Below are 21820 nucleotides of genomic sequence, written 5' to 3'. Positions count from 1 at the left end.
GGCCATCGAAGGTGAGCATTTTCTCACTTTAGTCGGTTACAACGCCAAACTGCAGTCAAGGTCAAGTCACTGACAAACATGCAGATGAGCTTCCCTGAGACGGTTTCTGAGAGTTTGTGCAGAAATTCTTGGGTTGTGCAAACCCACAGTTTTATCAGCTGCCCAGTTGGCTGGTTTAAGACTATCCCACAGGTAAAGAAGATAGGTGTGGAATAGAGGTCGACCGATTATGATTTCTCACCACCGATACCGATTATTGGAGGACCAAAAAAGCCGCTGCCGATTAAATCTGCCGATTTTTTTATTTTATTTATCTGTAATAATGACAATTACAACAATACTGAACACTTACTTTAACTTAATATAATACATCAATAAAATCAATTTAGCCTCAAATAAATAATGAAACATGTTCAATTTGGTTTAAATAATGCAAAAACAAAGTGTTGGAGAAGGAAGTAAGTGCAATATGTGCCATGTAAGAAAGCTAACGTTTAAGTTCCTTGCTCAGAACATGAGAACATATGAAAGCTGGTGGTTCCTTTTAACATGAGTCTTCAATATTCCCAGGTAAGATGTTTTAGGTTGTAGTTATTATAGGACTATTTCTCTCTATACGATTTGTATTTCATATACCTTTGACTATTGGATGTTCTTATAGGCACTTTAGTATTGCCAGTGTAACAATATAGCTTCCGTCCCTCTCCTCGCTCCTACCTGGGCTCGAACCAGGAACACATCGACAACAGCCACCCTCGAAGCAGCGTTACCCATGTAGAGGATGGGAAAAAAACTACTCCAAGTCTCAGAGCGACGTTTGAAACGCTATTAGCGCGCACCCCGCTAACTAGCTAGCCATTTCATATCGGTTACACCAGCCTAATCTTGGGAGTTGACAGGCTTGAAGTCATAAACAGCGCAATGCATTGCGAAGGGCTGCTGGCAAAACGCACAGAAGTGCTATTTTGAATGAACGCTTACGAGCCTGCTGGTGCCTACCATCGCTCAGTCAGACTGCTCTATCAAATCATAGACTTAATTATAACATAGCACAAACACGAGCCTTAGGTAATTAATATGGTTGAATCCGGAAACTATCATCGAGAACAAAACGTTATTCCTGTTACATTGCACAACCTTCAGTGTTATGTCATAATTACGTAAAATTCTGGCAAATTAGTTGGCAACGAGCCAGGCGGCCCAAACTGTTGCGTATACCCTGACTGCGTGCAATGAACGCAAAATGACAATTGCACCTGGTTAATATTGCCTGCTAACCTGGATTTATCTTAGCTAAATATGCAGGATTAAAAATATATACTTCTGTGTATTGATTTAAAAAAAGGCATTGATGTTTATGGTTGGAACAACGTGTACCTAAGCGATTATATGCAATGCAGGATAGGCTAGATAAACTAGTAATATCATCAACCATGTGTAGTTAACTAGTGATTATGATTGATTGATTGTTTTTTCTGCCCCTGAACAAGGCAGTTAACCCACCGTTCCTAGGCCATTATTGAAAATAAGAATGTGTTCTTAACTAACTTGCCTTTTTTTTTTTTAAATCAATAAAAATAAATAAATAGGCCAAATCGGCATCTTTATTGGTTGCAGTTATATATACAGTCAACTCCCATACAAGTGGATAAAATAACTTGCCAGCACAGTGTTGGGGAAGCTGTTTGGGGCGGGTTGCTTGAATCTCATTTAAGCACATCACGTTGTTTATACATTGTTTAATTGTTTCCCTGGAGAATAACAGACAGAGTAAAGACCTGTTGTTTATGATGGTTCTTATATTCTACTGACCTTTATTGTGGCGTCCTCGGAGGCAGACACCATGACACTGAAGACTGGGTGGAAGATGACACGTGTGACGGGGGAACGATGGCCGCTCAGCGCGTACTTCTCCGGCGGGCGAGGTATCCACTCTTTGGGGTCACGCTTCTGGGCTATGGGCCCACCCAAGGTGATCTCCTCCTTGGCCTCATTCAGCTTTGACTCCAGCTCCATCACCTTTGGGTCAGGGGGCATATGTAGACATTGTAATACCGTGACAATAGGATATGCGCTAACTATGAAGGAAATTCGATGTTTCTGGCACATAATGGCTACCGTGCATCATCTGGTGGGAAATACATATTGGTGGTGGATGAGGTGAGTTTAGCCCTTACAACGTAAAGCACTTGGAAAACCTCCATTTTGGAATACAGTACGTGTATAATCTGTAAAGGCAAGCAAAAATGTCTCATACAAGCTTGCTAATGCTGATGATACATGGAAATCTCTGCTGGCTTCTTCAGTGTACTTCTAAGTAAGCACATCAAAGCCACCCATATCAAACCATCTCATATCTTAAGGGCATTGGGTTAACACATTCAATTCTTTGTAGTGTAACCTTTTTAATACGCTGTGTATATTGAGTATCGGCTCAGATGACGTTCCGCCGCAGTCATGGGCCAAGACTAGGAGACACAATCCCCAGCTACAACAGCATCCCCTGAAACAAAACAAACCTTCTTTTGTAATCTGATGACTGAGGTCCATTTCTTTTCCAAAAGGCCAGCATACTTCTTATCCAATTCTTCATTCTGGTTGGGGAAGAAAAAAAAAGTTATGAAAAGAACACTGCACGCACACAGAAACACAATCTAGCACAGAATTTAGCTTAGGCCTAATCAGTGGGGTCTATGGGTCTGCCTGAGGGGCAGCTGTGATTGCAGACAGAGTCCTCGGGTACAGTAGAGGGAGAGAGCGCAGTAATAAGGAATGGGATTTACACCCCTACAGCCAAACAGTCAGCCTTGAGGCCAATTGTAAACACACATCCATACGGAGATATACGTACAGAGACAAACACATTCTTAATCCCCCTCACACAAGCTAATCTCCTGCAGACAAGGGTTTATGCCCTCAAACAGTACACTGGGGAGGGAAATTAACTTCAGGGAGCCTGGCAGAGAGCGGCTTCCACCTGGAGAAAAAACTAGCAACAGGGATGTGGAGGCCATTTTTCTAAAGGGCAAGGGAGGGACTTCTGGTACGCGTTTACAGAATGGCTAGGGTATGGAGTAAGGCGAACTTAAGTGAAACCTGTTACGGGTACTAGCCAAGATCAAGACTGGCATGTTGCCTAAAAACGAGCCTACATGTTTTATTCAGGGGTGGCAGAAAAGGACAAAGCGGTGGTTGGCATGTGTGGAGACGTGAGACATATCTAGCCCCCCAGCTCTTGTTTGTGTTGGGGGTGCCAATGGGCCAGGGTGAGGTCGAGTTAACAGTCACCTGCAGCTGAGCCCCACACTAGCCTCTGCCTCCACAGCATGCTAATCAGATCCATTCACACTGATCAGGGTCATATTATTTCACTGTACTTACATCTGCAACCCTGTTAGCGTGGCTATTCAACTCTAAAAACTCAGAGGTAAGGGATGGTGTGTTTGAGTAGAGTTTGTACGTATTTCCATTGTCTCTTCATGTGGTGTTACTAATGGGAGACGATGAAAGAGCCACGAGGGAGATGGGTTGTACTACCCCAACACACCTCTCTGGTGATTCAGTACTATACCAGGTCACCAACTTCAGCTCAGCTATCAAACAAACCATTCAAAAATCTGATTGACAGGCTAACCAGTTTCAGTGAGGGGGGAAAAAATTGCTTTGTGGTAGATTTAACCCATTTCTTTCCCCTCTTAGGAGAAGAGAGAACATGTTGATGTGTGAAGTAGTGCTGCAGGCACAGAGGGCAGGTGTGTGTACTGAAGCTGAGCTGCTGCTGCTCCTTGGAAGAAATAGCAGAGGTGTACAAGAGAACAGTTGCTGCCTCGCTCAGCGCTTGGAGCGATAAGAAGGGGGGAGGAGGAGAGGTGATGGAGGGATGAAAGGAGTCGTGGCACTGTGCCTGTGAAGAGAGGGAGGAGAGAGAAATGTGATCTGCCATCTGCCGATGGCTTAACACAAAGTCAGTCAGTGCTCCACACACACACCACCTTATCTCTATGGTCTGCCAGTCTATCAGCAGGGTGTATGTGTGCGCGCGTGCGGGCCGTGCCAGACGTGAGGTGTGGCATGCTGTTTAGTATGCCATCTTCAACACCACTCTGCTCACCTAGATAGCGCATTACATTATTTTAGGAGGTCTTAAAAGAAACCCAAGACAAAGGCTGTGTAAATGTAGCATTAGGGGAAATGCCTTCATTCTCCATTGGCATAGCCTCCTCATTTAACAGATAATGAATAGACTAGATTAAGGCAATGGAAGGCTGTTAATGGAATTGCCAGCATCATTAGGGCAGGCTTTTAACACAATCCTTCCAAAGTGCGTGCGTGTGTGGTGTCAGACGCATCAGAGAGCTTCTCCGTCCATAGTAATCATCTATTATTCAGCCTGTTTCCACTAACTAGGGAGAAGGAAGGACTGAAGACCCTCTCCTATCTGTGCTATACAAAAATAGGGAGGTCATGACAAAGACTGGGAGAAAGAGAGGCAGAGGGAGCATTTACATGTTAACTTGTCACACGTTGTCTTGGCTCCTTGTTTTGTCTTGTTTGAGGAGAGATTGTTCATTGCATAAATTCAAAGGGCTCTTTCATTCGGGGCTTTAGCTGCTAGCTACCTGCAGTTACATTAGCTCTGATAGAGCACAGCTAGGAAGACAGGGAGAGAGGTTATCTGCATCTTCTGTTCCACAACCCTGACTGCAGCGTCACCCCCGTGTGTGTGTGTGTGTGTGTGTGTGTCAGACTACCTAATCATGGCTCTAAAGCACCTTAATCAGGCTCATATGGCTTCAGTCACGCGTCTGTGTCAATTAAAAGGGGGAATAAAGCAGAAGTTAAAGCCATATTGTTTGGGTAAATAGGCTTGATTGATAGTGTGTGTGTGTGTGTGTGTGTGTGTGTGTGTGTGTGTGTGTGTGTGTGTGTGTGTGTGTGTGTATATATATATATATATATATATATATAATGTTCCATCATTACTCACCATGTCTAATTCTGCTTCCTTCTTGAACGTTGAATAAGCCTCTTCATATCCATTGGAACGAAGATAATCAGCTATCGCTCGATTTCTGCAATAGGACAAAACAGCAATTAGTTACCTTGTTAAAAGCAGTAGAGATTAGAAGACGAGACATTGACTTAATTTAGAAAAGGCTTGAGTCTGGGATTTGACTACAGGTAAAACAAATAAAGAAAATAAGCATGTCTGAGTAACATGTAAATTGCATTGGTCTTTTGTTTGACATGCATTATAGAAAAAAAAACACGCACAGACCAATTTGGCACAGATAGCACATGTCTGCTGTCGATAATGAGATCTTGTTGCTCTGGGCACATAATGGAGGAATCACTCCCACAGAGTAGAGAGAAAATGAAAACAAGCCTACTGTACACCACAGAAACAACTGCAGAGTCCGCACACACACACACACACACACACTGCTAGTCTATAAAATTCTTTACATTAGACGAGACACGAGCCAAGTGAAAGATGAGCTAGCGGTATGAGATGGAGATAAACCAGACAGAGAGAAGATACAGTGAAATGACTGCCCGACTCTTCCTCTGTTCAGGGTTGGGCCAACACACACACTTAACTGACCTGTGGGTGCACCCTGGAACTAAAGCCACAGCTGAGGCTAAATTTACCCACCCAGGGCTAGGTTATTTCAGTGCTAAAAGTCATTCAGCTGAAACTGTTGTCTGAACCAGGGTTTCCATTAAGAAAATGTGGAGCAGGACATTTGACCAGCAACATTACATTTATTGACATACACATTCTATCAATGTTGCACCCAATGCATATGTTTAAGATAATGACTAAAGTATTCCACCCTGAAACTGCATAACTGTGTGAAATGTGTTAGAATCATAAGAATATAATCTGATGTGTGTAGCTTGGTTAGAATTATAACTAGGGCATTGTATTATTTTGTAGCTATGCAAGCAGGGAGCAACTGTGAGGCGAGAACCATGTATGGGGGGGTGGGAAAAAAATACTGCCTGTCTAAGCAGGGAGTAGCCTATGATAAGAAATTGTGTGTGTGTGTGTGTGTGTGTGTGTGTGTGTGTGTGTAAAAAGACTGGCTCTGAATTTTGAGGGGCAGAGCGCTCTCTGAATAAAGTATTGATCTATTGCAGACTGGGACTTTGTCTAATTCTTCATTAACCAGAACGTTACAACCTCTGGGAATTGGTCAAAGCTTGAGTGATAGTTGAGTTCAACCATTGAGATAACAAAATTCTCGTGACAAACGTGCACAAGACAGTAGGCCACACACAAATGTTTGTTTCATAACGCAATTAGTGGGAAAACAGTTGTCTAAGTGCACAGCACATGCAAGCGGTTTCATGTGACTGATATGAAAATATCCATTGGGAAAGTAAAAAAGGGAGATCTAATAGGCTGCTTTGAAGCAAGTTAAGACATGCCTCTATGTATTAAAACGTTCAGGTTTCAAATTACGTATACACTACATCACCAAAAGTATGTAGACACCTGCTCGTCAAACATCTCATTCCAAAATCAAGGGCAGTAATATGGAGTTGGTCCCCCGTTTGCTGGTATAACAGCCTCCACTCTACTGGGCAGGCTTTCCACTAGATGTTGGAACATTGCTGCGGGGACTTGCTTCCATTCAGCCACAAGAGTATTAGTGAGGTCGGGCACTGATGTTAGGTGATTAGGCCTAGCTTGCAGTCAGCGTTCTAATTCATCCCAAAGGTGTTCAATGATGTTGAGGTCAGGGGTCTGTGTAGGCCAATCAAGTTCTTTCACATTGATCTCGTCAAACGATTTCTGTAGGGACCTCACTTTGTAGACAGGGCATTGTCATGCTGAAACAGGAATGGGCTTTTCCCATGCCGTTGCCACAAAGTTTGAAGCACAGAACCGTCTAGAATGTCACTAGGCTGTAGTGTTAAGAATTCCCTTCACTGGGAGTAAGGGGCCTAGCCCGAACCATGAAAAACAGCTCCACTATGCATTGGGGAAGGCGTTCTCCTGGCATCCCCCAAACCAAGATTCGTCTGTCGGACTACCAGATAGTCAAGCGCCATTAATCACTCCAGAGAAGGCGTTTCCACTACTCCAATGGCAGCGAGCTTTACACCACACCAGCTGACGCTTGGCATTGCACATGGTGATCTTAGGGTTCTGTGTGGCTGCTGGGCCACGGAAATCCATTTCATGAAGCTACCGACAAACAGTTAGTGCTGACGTTGCTTCCAGAGGCAGTTTGGAACTCAGTAGTGAGTGTTGCAAATGAGGACGCGATTTTTACGTGCTACTCACTTCAGCACTCGACAGTCCCATTTTGAGCTTGTGTGGCTTACCACTTCGTGGCTAAGCAGTTTTTGCTCCTAGACGTTTCCACTTCACAATAACACCTTTTTCAGTTGACAGGGGAAGCTTTCGCAGGGCAGAAAATTGACAAACGGTCTTGTCGGAAAGGTGGCATCCTATGACGGTGCCACGTTGAAAGTCACTGAGCCCTACAATAAGGACATTCTACTGCCAATGTTTGTCTACGGAGAGTGCATGGCTGTGTGCTTGATTTTATACACCTGTCAGCAACGGGTGTGGCTGAAATAGCTGAATCTACTAATTTGAAGGGGTGTCCACACACTGTATACACACAAGTATGTTTTAAAAATGCATACTGCCTCCAGTTCATTGCAAAGTGGTGTGATGCGCTGATGAAGCCTGCCTTCCATCGCCTCTCTTACAAAACAACTGGGACCACAGGAATATCAGACTTCCGACTTCTGTGCATTCGAGACAATTATTATTTTTTAAACATTAGCTCCGACTGGAAAAAATTGTTTTGAACAGTCATCTAACTCGGGAACTCCGGCTTCTTTCTAGAGCTCCGACTTTCCGACCTGAAGATCAGACGTCATGATTTGACCTCATTTTTCAAGAGTTCCCAGCTGTCTCGAAAGCAGCGGAAGATACTGCAGTCTGTCTGACAGATTGTCATTTCAAAGGCTCTGTATATGTATGCTGTACACATGTGATTAAAACAAATACTGTACACACAGCAATTTAATTCCACAAAATTATACAAAGTAACTTAGACATAAGCATGGCCAGTCAAATGTATTTACCGCAACTGGTGAATAGCCTAATGAATGAATAGCCTAAAAAGCATTACTTTGCATTTTGGGATTTTTTATTTTCTTCTTCTGACAATTAACGGACAAAAGCCAGCTATTACTGGCTAACGGAAACCCTGGTCTGAACAGAATGAATTTACAGTGAGAACAGAATGTGAGTTTAACCTGTTGGGGATAGGGGGCAGTATTTGCACGGCTGGATAAAAAACGTACCCGATTTAATCTGGTTACTACTCCTGCCCAGTAACTAGAATATGCATATAATTATTGGCTTTGGATAGAAAACACCCTAAAGTTTCTAAAACTGTTTGAATGGTGTCTGAGTATAACAGAACTCATTTGGCAGGCAAAAACCTGAGAAGATTCTGAACAGGAAGTGGCCTGTCTGACCATTTCTTGCCCTCCTTGATCATCTCTAACAAAAACAGGGGATCTCTGGCATGACGTGACACTTCCTACGGCTCCCATGGGCTCTCAGAAGGCGGGAAAAAGCTGAACGATGTAATTCCATCCCCAGGCTGAAACACATTAGTGCTCTATCAGAGGGCCATCAGACTGAGGCTCGTACATGAGGGGATAGCATGCTTTTAATTTCACTCTTTGTATTAAAAAACGATTTCCCCGGTCGGAATATTATCGCTTTTTTACGAGAAAAATTGCATAAAAATTGATTTTAAACAGCGGTTGACATGCTTCGAAGTACGGTAATGGAATATTTACAATTTTTTTGTCACGAAACGCGTCGTGCTCGTCACCCTTATTTACCCTTTCGGATAGTGTCATGAACGCACGAACAAAACGCCGCTATTTGGATATAACAATGGATTATTTGGGACCAAACCAACATTTGTTATTGAAGTAGCAGTCCTGGGAGTGCATTCTGACGAAGAACACCAAAGGTAATAACATTTTTCTTATAGTAAATCTGACTTTGGTGAGTGCTAAACTTGCTGGGTGTCTAAATAGCTAGCCCTGTGATGCCGGGCTATCTACTTAGAATATTGCAAAATGTGCTTTCACCGAAAAGCTATTTTAAAATCGGACATACCGAGTGCATAGAGGAGTTCTGTATCTATAATTCTTAAAATAATTGTTATGCTTTTTGTGAACGTTTATCGTGAGTAATTTAGTAAATTCACCGGAAGTGTTCGATGGGAATGCTAGTCACATGCTAGTCACCTGCCAATGTAAAAAGCTGGTTTTTGATATAAATATGAACTTGATTGAACAGACATGCATGTATTGTATAACATAATGTCCTAAGATTATCATCTGATGAAGCTCATCAAGGGTTAGTGCTGCATTTAGCTGTGGTTTGGGTTTGTGACATTATATACTAGCTGGGTACTCTGCTGACATAATCTAATGTTTTGCTTTCGTTGTAAAGCCTTTTTGAAATCGGACAGTGTGGTTAGATTAACGAGAGTCTTGTCTTTAAAATGCTGTAAAATAGTCATATGTTTGAGAAATTGAAGTAATAGCATTTCTAAGGTATTTGAATAACGCGCCACGGGATTCAACTGGCTGTTGAGTAGGTGGGACGCTAGCCCATAGAGGTTAAGTAGTAAATATCGATATTAGGTGTCAAAGTTCAAGGAGGGCTTACTCCAACAGCATTGTATGGGTCTGGGTGTGTGTGGGGGCATTGGGCAAGGCTATTCATCTGAGTGAGAAAAATGACCAAAAAAAATAAAAAGATGTTGGGCTTGGCAGAGACACGGAGGCTGGCTGGCTTTAAAGTGGTGTGTGTGTCTGTTTGACAGTCTGTCAGGACAGCATGTAGCTGGCCTTTCAGCCTGACTGCACCCTGTGCCCCATGTACCACCCTGCCCTCGCCCCTCCTCCTATTCCACCCCTCCTGTATCCCTGCCTACTCCCAGATGACAGAAGCAGTGTGATTACAGCTGAAGGTCAGCAGGGGGTTATCGCTCGTGTGACAGCCTGCTGCAGGTCTGGTGAGGAGGTTAGTGTGTTGTGTAAAAGAGTAGAAAGATGTGTGTTGCGACTGTGTGTGTACCGTGTTTCCCAAGCTCCACCCAGGCCCAGCAGACAGAGACAGAAACCCCTGAAGCATATTGGTTGTGCGTATGTACTAGTGTCATCCTGGGCTGCAACAGAACAGTCAGTCTTACTCTGGGGCTGCTTGCAGCAGCAGACAATGGTACACTGTGGGCCTCTCAGCTGAGACGGGCAAAACAAAAAGATCCTTGGTGTCATCTACAGAGATATTAAAAGAACCCAAACCAGCCACAGCCTGTTCTGTCCTTCCCTCCAGAAACGCACAAAACCCTGCACAAGGGTTTCCAGAGCCAAGCGAGAGATACAGACATCACCCCATCTCATTTCAGATTCATTAAACCCTTACAGTACCACCAAGGATTGTTAAAACTAAGCCACGATCGATCACAGCCTGTTGTTTCAAATGGGAACAAATGAGTGATAGTGGGCAGAGCAAGCAAGAAGGTGAGCAGAGCCAAGCATGAGCTAGCGAGATGCTATTGGCACGTTCTACCATGCATTTGCATATTTCCGTTATGGAACGCCTACTCTGAAGTGCCCATGTGCAATAACTCAATTCACCATGGCACTCCTTTAAACAAGCCTTATTTTTTTTTTTAACTTTTTTAAAGTCCACTCTGGATTCTAGTTTTGGGAACAGAAAACTGTATTGAGATCAAAATGTTTCATCTATAAGAACATTTACAGATGGTCAGCCAAAATACATCTCATTCCATCTTCTCCCACTGCTGGCCAATGGGCTTCCTCTCACTACCATATTTGGTAGTGAGTGGAAACGCCAAGCGGATGCGTCACATTTATACATCTGGTGAAATATCTGGCCAATTCATTATTCTACCTCAGCTAGGAACAGGATGTATCAATAAGAGCAACAAACAGACTGGGAAGGACAAAAGCATTTTAGTGTCAGCATCAGTCAAGAATCAAGATGCTGCAGTGTCGGACTGACTGCTGAGATCCATGCTTTTCCCTCCTCACCCTGGCTCGACCTCTGGGGGGGGATTTATTTTTTTTAAATATATATATATATATATATATATATATATATATATATATATATATATCTCAAATTCACTATATGGCAAGAACAGACGAGGGAGAGAAGGGGAAAAAGAGGGAGAGAAGAGGAAGAGAAAACAGAGGGAAAAAGAAAAGGGAGAGGGTAGGAGAGAGAAATGGGAAGAGAGGACTAACAGAGCGCAGGCACGCTGGTCTCCATGGCTACCAGCCCACAGTGAGAGGAAACTGTGGTTGGTTGGTATCAGTGAGTGGGTCGCCATGGCCAGAGGTAACAAAAGACATCCTCGCTCAGAGTACATGCTGTATGTACAAAACCTGTTGTTTACCAATTCAACACACACCGATGTCACACATATCAACTATCCATCTAAAATGTGTCTGGCAAATAGATTACGTCATGCTGCTTACTTAAAGACAGCCAATACCCAACCCCACCCTTTTTATAAAAATAAGACATCATGAGAAACTCCTATAACAAGGATTTCACCAGCTATTGCACCAATGGGAGAGTAGACAAAAACGTATAACAACCCTAAACATAGGCTGAATGCAGCAGAAGGTGCAATGCTGGTATTCAAATGGCAGAGACAGTACAGTGAGAGCAGTTCCATGAAGAATATACCACAAACAGAGCAAGGAGATGCTGCATTAGTTCATAGAGCACTAGCCTGTTGCCAGCCAGCCAGTTTGTTGATCACATCACTTCCTGTTGAGCTAGATCCTCACCACACATACTAGCTTCAAGAGCCCCGCCCCAGAGCAGCCACGCTGCTGCACAGCTTTCACACTGCATCACTATTTTTTTTTTTTTATTTAACCTTAAATTAACTAGACAAGTCAGTTAAAAACAAATTCATATTTACAATGACGGCCTAGGAACAGTGGATTAAATGCCTTGTTCAGGGGCAGAACGACAGATATTTACCTTGTCAGCTCGGAGCCAATCTAGCAACCTTTCAGTTATGGCCCAACGCTCTAACCACTAGGCTACCTGCCACCCCTAAATTCACTATGAAATTAATTTAGAAGCAAAGCGCCACTGAGACCTGGTGCTGCATGTATCAAGCATCTCAGAGTAGGATTGCTGATAGAGTCAGTTTTGCCTTTTAGATCATAATGAATAATACTACATGGACAGGGGGGGGGGGGGTTGTTACATACTGCCCAGTCTTATACCCTACAACAGACCATAGAGTCAGACATTCACACATTTCAGTATACACTCACTCAGTCTTGATTGTACCAATCATTACCAAGCCATGGGCTACTTTGCCATCTTCTTACTGGTCAATCAATCCAGGCTATAAAACCAGCTTTTCTGCTTCGCCAGCCAGGACACCATCTAGCCAGTGGTGCATCTCTAACAAGGTTTCTCAAGTACACTTGACATCACACCAGTAGACAAGAAGATGTATAGACCTGCTGAATATTTCAACACTAGCCTGTATCATTGAATGTTTTATAAGCAATGTCTGAACTGTGAGGAACCGTGTCACATATAGAATTCTATTCCCTTTAGAATTGTATATCCATTTGTATGTAGGTCAAGTCTTTGATGATCATATATGCTGGTTGTGTGTAGGTATACCCTGCAGACCTGGTTTTAAAATAAGGTAGCTAGTATTCGTTTTCTTGCCTGCCTGGATTACCGATTGGGTGGAATTTGCACTTCTTGGACTATTCCATTAACCCAGGCAAGCTCAATGACGTGCAACTAAAGTATTTGAAAGATAACATGGTATTATTTGAACCCAAGTGTGGTATTGGCGTATTAAGGCTTCTATGTGGTAGACCTTAACTCTGAATAGGCTCAATGTTTTATGAGTTGCCCTGCGCTGCCTGCCTGCTGCCGTATATAGAGAATGATATCACAACCTGGGCTTGTTCTGGCTCAGTGTTTCTCTCAGTGCTCCTCTCTCTGGCCTGTGAAATGATAACCTCAGTGGAAACAAACAGGGTGGAGGACCGGGCTCAGTACAGTTATAAAAAGACAAGGCCACTTACTGGCAGGCAGAGAAAGACATTACAGAGAGAGAGATAGACATTCGATAAATAAAAGCAATGTGAGAGCGCTTGCGAGAAGAAGTGGTGGGTTTCTTTATTACATTCCCATCGCTGTCCTTGGGCAAAGAATGGGACTGTTTACAGCCCATAGTGTCCGGTGCTTGCCTGCTCTGAGTCGGAGGGATACATGGCTTAGTAGAGCGGTTAAGATCACGAATCCATGATCAGCCATGTGGAAGCCATGGAAGAGCAGCACTATTGTAGGGCACAGGAGTTACTCTGCCGACAGAGGGGGAGGGAGAAAGGGAGAAAAACAAGGGAGCGGGGAGCTTTTAAGACATTTCTATAACAAAGGATTGTGTGGAGCATGTGCACATATTCTTTCCCCCTCTCTAACCATGATCCTTGTATGTACTGTACTCAACAGTTCTTTGAGAATGTGTAGGAAAGGCCTTGTTGCCTCTAACATTCAGGAGTTTGAACCAATTATATAAAAGGATTGGGTCATTACAGTTGTATCCCTGGGCAACCCTAAAATGTCCATGAAAAAGACAAGTCAGTCATACAAATTCTGTCCAGTTCAATGTATCTGATAGGTGGGGTTGGGCTACTCCAGACAAAATAGCTCCCTATTCCCTATTAGCGTACTACTAATGACCAGTGTCTCATAGGGCTCTGGTATGGGGAATAGGGAGCTCTGGCCTAATGTAGTGCACTATGTAGGGAATAGCGTACCATGAGACTGACCCCATGTCTTCATCATTAGACAACAGTAATTAACAGTCTTCTTACCGGCAGACATCCAGCAATTAACCCTTGGCCTACAACAGTAGGGTGGAAATCTGTGGAAATCGAATAAACATAAAAAATACCTATATTTTATTTCAGCAAGAGATATGTTTCTCAATCCACCGCATCCACCGATATTGCTCTTCCGCATCTGAGGTGAAAGGTGGCAGAGCTAGAGCGGTGTTTGTCAGACCATGAGACATCCCGAAAATCGGTCTTCTCATGAAAACGTCTGTAGCGGTCGAAATTATTCGAGGCCGACCCAAAACAACACTGCCGGAGGAGGGGGGCCGGAGCGGTATCCTAGTGAAGCTTCGGATGCACGCACATCACCCACCGCTTCCGAGTATATTACTCGCTAACGTCCAGTCCCTAGTTAAAGTCGACGAAATTAGGGCAAGAGTTGAATTCCAAAGAGATATCTGGGATTGTAACATACCGTTTCACCGAAACGTGGCTAGCTTGGGACATGGTGTCAGGGTCAGTACAGCCAACGGGATATTCAGTGCATGCTGCCAACAGGAATAAACAGCTCTCCGGAAAGAAGGGCAGGGGGTGTATGTTACATGATTAACGACTCATGGTGTAATTGAACCATCATATAAGAACTGAAGTCGTTTTGTTCACCTGACCTAGAAATCCTCAAGGTCAAATGACAAACTGCATTATCTCCCAAGAGAACGCTCCTTTGTTATTGTCACAGCCGTGTATATCCCCCCGCAAGCGGAAACCAAAACGGCCATCAAGGAACTTCACTGGACCTTATGCAAACTGGAGCCATATATACTGAGGCTGCATTTATTGAAGCTGGGAATTTTAACCAAGCTAATTTGAGAACAAGTCTACCTAAAATCTATCAGCCTATCAATTGCAGTAGACGAGCGAGTAACACGCTCAACCATTGCTACTCTAAATTTCGCGACACAAACAAGGCCCTCACCCGGCATCCTTTTGGAAAATCCGACCAAGACTCCATCTTGTTGCTCTCCTCCTATATGCAGAAACTAAACTGAGCAAAAAAAGAAACGTCCTCTCATGGTCAACTGCGTTTATTTTCAGCAAACTTAACTTGTGTAAATATTTGTATGAACATAAGATTCAACAACTGAGAAACTGAACAAGTTCCACAGACATGTTACTAAGAGAAATGGAATAATGTGTCCCTGAACAGGGGGGGGGTCAAAATCAGAAGTAACAGTCAGTATCTGGTGTGGCGACCAGCTGCATTAAGTACTGCAGTGCATCACCTCCTCATGGACTGCACCAGATTTCCCAGTTCTTGCTGTGAGATGTTACCCCACTCTTCCACCAAGGCACCTGCAAGCTCCCAAACATTTCTGGGGGAAATGGCCCTAGCCCTCACCCTCCGATCCAACAGGTCCCAGACGTGGTCTGCCACGGCGAGGACGATCACCTGTCCGTCCCGTCTCCCTGAAGCGCTGCCTTAGGCGTCTCAGTACGGACATTGCAATTTATTGCCCTGGCCACATCTGCAGTCCTCATGCCTCCTTGCAGCATGCCTAAGGCATGTTCACACAGATGAGCAGGGACCCTGGGCATCTTTATTTTGGTGTTTTTCAGAGTCCACAGAAAGGCCTCTGTAGTGTCCTAAGTTTTCATAACTGTGACCTTAATTGCCTACCGTCTGTAAGCTGTTACGGTCTTAACGACCGTTCCACAGGTGCATGTTCAATAATTGTTTATGGTTCATTAAACAAGCATGGGAAACAGTGTTTAAACCCTTTACAATGAAGATCTGAAGTTACTTGGATTTTTATGAATTAACTTTGAATGACAGGGTCTTGAAAAAGGGATGTTTCTTTTTTTTCTCAGTTTAGAACAGGAAGCACCCATGCTTAGGTCTATCCAACACTGGTAAGCACAAATCAGATTCCACGCTTCAAGATTGCTTCGATCAGGTGGACTGGGATATGTTCCAGGTATCCTCAGATAACATTGATATACGCTGACTCAGTGAGCGAGTTTATAATGAAGTGTATATGAGATGTTGTACACAATGTGACTATTTAAACCTTCCCTAAACAGAAACCGTGGATTGACGGCAACATTCGCGCAGAACTGAAAGAACGTACCACCGCATTTAATCACGTCAGGGCAACTGGGAATATGGCCCAACACAAACATTGTAGTTATTCCCTCCGTAATGGCAATCAAACAAGCTTCAGTATATAAAAAGTATATATTTTTACATTTATAAAAAAATATAAATAATTCACCTTTACTTAGCCAGGCAAGACAATTAAGAACAAATTCTTACTTACAATGACGGCCTACTGGGGAACAGTGGGTTAACTGCCTTGTTCAGGGGCAGAATGACAGATATTAACCTTGTCAGCTAGGGGATTCGATCTAGCAACCTTTCAGTTACTGGCCCAACGCTCTAACCACTAAGCTACCTGCCTAGCAGCATAGAGACAAAGTGGCGTCGCAATTCAACGGCTCAAACACCAGATGTGGCGGGGCCTACAGACAATCAAGGACTACAAAAACACCACAAGCGCTTTGAGGACAATACAGTGCCATCAACGCGAACCGCTACCAAAGACTGTGTGCTCTCCTTCTCCGTGGCCGACGTGAGTAAAACATTTAAACGTGTTAACCCTCGTAAGGCTGCCGGCCCAGACGGCATCCCTAGCCGCGTCCTCAGAGCATGCGCAGACCAGCTGGCGTGTTTACGGACTTATTGAGTCAGTCAATCCCTAACCCAGTCTGCTGGCCCCACATGCTTCAAGATGGCCACCTTTGCTTTCTTGGGAACAAGAACAAAGGTAACTGAACTAAATAACTATCACCCCGTAGCACTCATTCTGTCATCATGAAGCGCTTTGAGAGACATATCAAGGATCATATCACCGCCACCTTACCTGCCACCCTAGACCCTCTTCAATTTTCCAGTCTCAATGTCAACAGTGAAGAGGCAAATCCAGGATGCTGGCCTTCTAGGCAGAGTTGCAAAGAAAAAGCGACATCTCAGACTGGCCAATAAAAACAAAAGATTAATATGGGCAAAAGAACAAACACCGGACAGAGGAACTCCCGCATCCCGGAGTCGCCTCTTCACTGTTGACGTTGAGACTGGTGTTTTGCGGGTACTATTTAAAACCTCTTTGGGCTAGGGGGCAGTATTTTCACATCCGGATGAAAAGCGTGCCCAAAGTAAACTGCCTGCAACTCAGGCCCAGAAGCTAGGATATGCATATTATTAGTAGATTTGGATAGAAAACACTGAAGTTTCTAAAACTGTCTGAATAATGTCTGAGTATAACAGAACTGATTTGGCAGGCGAAACCCCGAGCACAATCCATCCAGAAAAAAAAAAAAAATAATAAAAAATTGGAGCTCAATGTGTTTTCCATTAGTTTTCAATGGGAAACTAGATTTATGAGGAACCTGGTTGCAGTTCCGATGTCTTCCACTAGATATCAACTAATTTCTAAAGACCGTTGACGTTTTTCTTTAGAGAAATGAAGAAGTACGGCTGTTCTCTGTGAGTGTCAAGCCCAGTGGACTCTATTGTGTGTTGCGCGTGACCTGGAACTTGCTACACGTTGTTTGTATCCGCTATTGAACACAGTATATTCCGTCTTAAATTTAATCGATTATTTACGTTTTAGGATACCTAAGGATGGATTAGGAAAGTTGTGTTTGGACCAAGTTTACAGGTAACTTATTAGATCATTTGTAGTCATGTTGGGCGAGTTGGAACCGGTGTATTTCTGAATCAAACGCGCCAAATAAATGGACATTTTGGGGATATAAACAAGCAATTTATTGAACAAAAGGACCATTTGTGATGTTTCTGGGACATTTGAGTGCCAACAGAAGAATATCTTCCAAGGTACGGCATGAATTATATCATTATTTCTGACTTTCGTGTCGCACCTCCCTGGTTGAAAAATGTTTGTCATGCATTTGTATGCGGGGTGCTGTCCTCAGATTGTCGCATGGTTTGCTTTCGCAGTAAAGCCTTTTTGAAATCTGACATGGTGGCTGGATTAACAAGAAGTTAAAAATAAAGCTTATGTATTACACTTGTGATTGCATGAAAGTTACATTTTTATAGTAATTTAATTTGCATTTGGCGCTCTGCCATTTCACCGGATGTTGTCAAATCGATCCCGTTAAAGGGATTTGGGAGAAAAAAAAATCTGCCCCGTCAACGGTCACAGATTTTAGAGAAACAACAAATGTCGGTACATATGTCTTATATCGGCTGAAAGCTTAAATTCTCGTTAATATAACTGCACTGTCCAATTTACAGTAGCTATTACTGTGAAAAAATGGCATGCTATTGTTTGAGAGCTCCTAACAAAACACTTTTCACCGCGATAGGTTTGATAAATTCCCCTCTGAAGGTGAAATGTGTACTTACATTCTGAAGTCTTGCTCTGATTTATCATCAAGGGTCCCAGAGATAACATGAAGTGTCGCTTTGTTAGATAAAATCCCTTTTCATATCCTAAAAAGGTCCATATAGCATGCACAATCGATTTTGTATTTTCACTCGTTCAATTTGCAAAGAAATCTGAAAATCTAACCCCAAATGTTTATTCAACCAGTTCGTATGTATTCCTCAGAGATCCTAGAACGTAACCAGACTTCACTATATCATTAGGGGTGTAGTATATCCCATCTGACACCAAATTTGGTCAGAGAGTGACGCCTTCATGGCACGCCGATGACACGGGCGGTCTTCACTTGATCGACTGTTACTATGTCAAATAAGCACCAATAGGGGTCAAACAAAGCTAGCTAGATACCCAATGAGCTGGGCTTTATGGGAGTATCAGGAACCCCGTATCTGTCGCAAAATGTAGTTGCTAACCTTTTGCGACAGCATGCCTTTCCTTTTGGAGAAAAAAAATATACGAAAATATTCAGAGTTATTAAGTTATGAAAACTGGGTGTTTTGCAAATGTTGAACTTACAATATGGCTACTAATACTGTAAAAGCTAAATACAGATTTGACGATATTCTTGCAAAAAAAGGTAATATGAATGCAAATGTCTCCTTCATGATTTGCCCAAATGTACCTGTGTAACTTCACACTAAATGTCATGTAGTTCGCTCATACTTCAAGTTAACCATCGGAAAATTAGCACACACCGCTGCCATCTGGTGGACACCATTGGAATTACAACCAGAGCTATGGCTGGAAGTGGGATCTTTGTTGCATTTCAAAGACGGTAGGAAAAAAAAGGGGTTGTTTTTTCTTTGTATTTTCTTCTACCAGATCTCGTGTTTTTTTCTCCCACAATAAATTCACATTTCCACAAACTTCAAAGTGTTTCCTTACAAATGGTATCAAGAATATGCATGTCCTTGCTTCAGTACCTGAGCTACAGGCAGTTAGATTTGGGTATGTCATTTTAGGCGAAAATTGGAAGAAAATAATTGACTTGGATTAGCTAACACAACGTGCCATTGGAACACAGGCGTGATGGTTGCTGATAAATGGACCTCTGTACATTTATGTAGATATTCCATTTTTTTTAAATGATCTGCAGTTTCCAGCTACAATAGTCATTTACAAGGTCTACACTATTTCTGATCAATTTTATGTTAATTTAAATGGACAAAAAAGTGCTTTTCTTTCAAGGACATTTCTAAGTGACCCCAAACGCATGCACGGTAGTGTATATACTGTACACTATTCTATGATATCTATTGCATCTTAGTGGCTCTGTCACTGCTCATCCATATATTTTATATATTCTTATCCCATTCCTTTACAAGATTGTGTGTATTAGGTAATATCTAACAATTCCACAACAAAACCTGTTAGATACCGCTGGACTGTCGGATCTAGAAGCATAAGCATTTCGCTACACTCTCAGTAACATCTGCTAACCATGTGTATGTGACCAATACAATTTGAGGAGTGGTTAATTCCAGTCCGAGGGCCTGATTGGAGTTTTTTTTTTTTATCCCCCCCAGCCGAAACACCAGACTCTAATAATCACCTAATCATGATCTTCAGTTTAGAATGCAATTTGATTAAACAGCTGTGTTTGCCAGGCATGGAAAAAAGTGTGACATCAGGTGAGGCCCTTGGGGAAAGGAGTTTCCCACCCCTGCGCTAAAGGGTAAACCTTACTCTAATCGATTAAATAGTTTCCCCACCCTCTCTTCAATCTACACACAATACCCCATAAAATACAAAGCAAAAAATAAATAAAAACCGGTTTATAGACATTTTTGCAAAAAATGATATATTTTTTGGGGGGTGTTACATTTACATAAGTGTTAAGACCCTTTACTCAGTACTTTGTTGAAGCACCTTTGGCAGCCCCAAGTCTTCCTGGGTATGACGCTACAAGCTTGGAACACCTGTATTTGGGGAATTTCTCCCATCTTCTCTGCAGATCCCATCATGTTCTGTCAGGTTGGATGGGGAGAGTTGCGGCACAGCCATTTCCAGCTCTCTCCAGAAATATTCGATCAGGTTCAAGTCCAGGCTCTGGCTGGGCCTCAAAGACATTGAAACTTGTCTTGAAGCCACTCCCTCGTTGTCTTGGCTGTGTGCTTAGGGTCGTTGTTATGTTGGAAGGTGAACCGTCGCCCCAGTCTGATGTCCTGAGAAGGTTTTCAAGGCTCTCTGTACTTTGCTCAGTTCATCTTTCCCTCCATCCTGACTAGCTGAAAAACATTCCCACAGCATGATGCCACCACCATGCTTCACAGTAGGGATGGTGCCAGGTTACTCCAGACGTGACATTTGGCATTCAGGGCAAAGATTTCAATCTGGGTTTCATCAGACCAAAGAATCTTGTTTCTCATGGTCTGAGAGTCTTTAGGCAAACTCAAAGCGGGCTGTCATGTGACTTTTACTGAGTGGTTTCTGTCTGGCCACTCTACCATAAAGGCCTGATAGGTGGAGTGCTGCAGAGATGGGAGAATCTTCCAGATGGACAACCATCTCCACAGAGGAACTCCGGAGCCCTGTCAGAGTGACCACTGTGTTCTTGGTCACCTCCCTGACCAAGGCCCTTCACCCCTGACTGCTCAGTATGGCCAGGCAGCCAGCTCTAGGAAGTCGTGGTAGTTGCGAACTTCTTCCATTTAAGAATGATGAAGCCACTGTTCTTGGGGACCTTCATGCTGCAGAACTGTTTTGGTACTCCTCCCCAAACGTGACCCTCGACAAAATCCTGTCTCGGAGGACTACGGACAATTCATTCGTCCTCATGGCTTGGTTTTTGCTCCGACATGCACTGTCAATGGATGGACCTTATAGACAGGTGTGTGCCTTTCCAAATTATATCTAAATTAATTGGATTTACCACAGCTGGACTCCAATCAAGTAGAAGAAACATCAAGGACGATCAATGGAAACAGGACACACCAGAGCTCAATTTTGTGTCTCACAGCAAAGGGTCAGAATACTTGTAATTTTTTATTTTACCTTTATTTAACAAGGCAAGTCAGTTAAGAACACATTCAATGATGGCCTACCGGGGAACAGTGGGTTAACTGGCTTGTTCAGGGGCAGAACGACAGATATTTACCTTGTCAGCTCGGGGATTCAATCCAGAAACCTTTCAGTTACTAGCCCAACGCTCTAACCACTACACTACCTGCCATCCCATTATGGCAAGAACAGCTCAAATAAGCAAAGGGTGGCTACTTTGAAGCATCAAAACTATGAAATAACAAATGGAATCGTGTAGGAATCAAAAAAAAAGTTGAAAAAAATCAAAGTAGCCACCCTTTGCCTACTCGTCATTCTCTCAACCAGCTTCACCTGGAATACTTTTCCAACAGTCTTGAAGGAGTTCGCACATATGCTGAGCACTTGTTCGCTGCTTTTCCTTCACTCTGCGGTCCAACTCATCCCAAACCATC

At 43.1% G+C, this 21820-nt stretch overlaps 1 protein-coding gene across 3 annotated transcripts in view; it reads right to left on the bottom strand.

Moving 5' to 3' along the window:
- Nucleotides 1–21820, bottom strand: part of lis1a (Lissencephaly-1 homolog A) — a 75493-nt gene that overhangs the window by 17836 nt on the left and 35837 nt on the right. For all 3 annotated transcript variants that reach the window (XM_014214213.3, XM_014214214.3, NM_001140383.1), the window contains 3 exon segments: nt 4988–5072; nt 2520–2594; nt 1813–2019 (listed from right to left, as the gene is read on the bottom strand). In XM_014214213.3, coding sequence (XP_014069688.1) covers nt 1813–2019; nt 2520–2594; nt 4988–5072 — 367 coding nt within the window.

The sequence above is a fragment of the Salmo salar genome, chromosome 09 (genome assembly GCF_965601325.2).
Source record: "Salmo salar chromosome 09, fSalSal1, whole genome shotgun sequence".
NCBI classification, from domain to species: domain Eukaryota; kingdom Metazoa; phylum Chordata; class Actinopteri; order Salmoniformes; family Salmonidae; genus Salmo; species Salmo salar.
The sequence above is the reverse complement of the archived record's forward strand: the minus strand, read 5'-3'. Positions and strand labels throughout refer to the sequence as shown.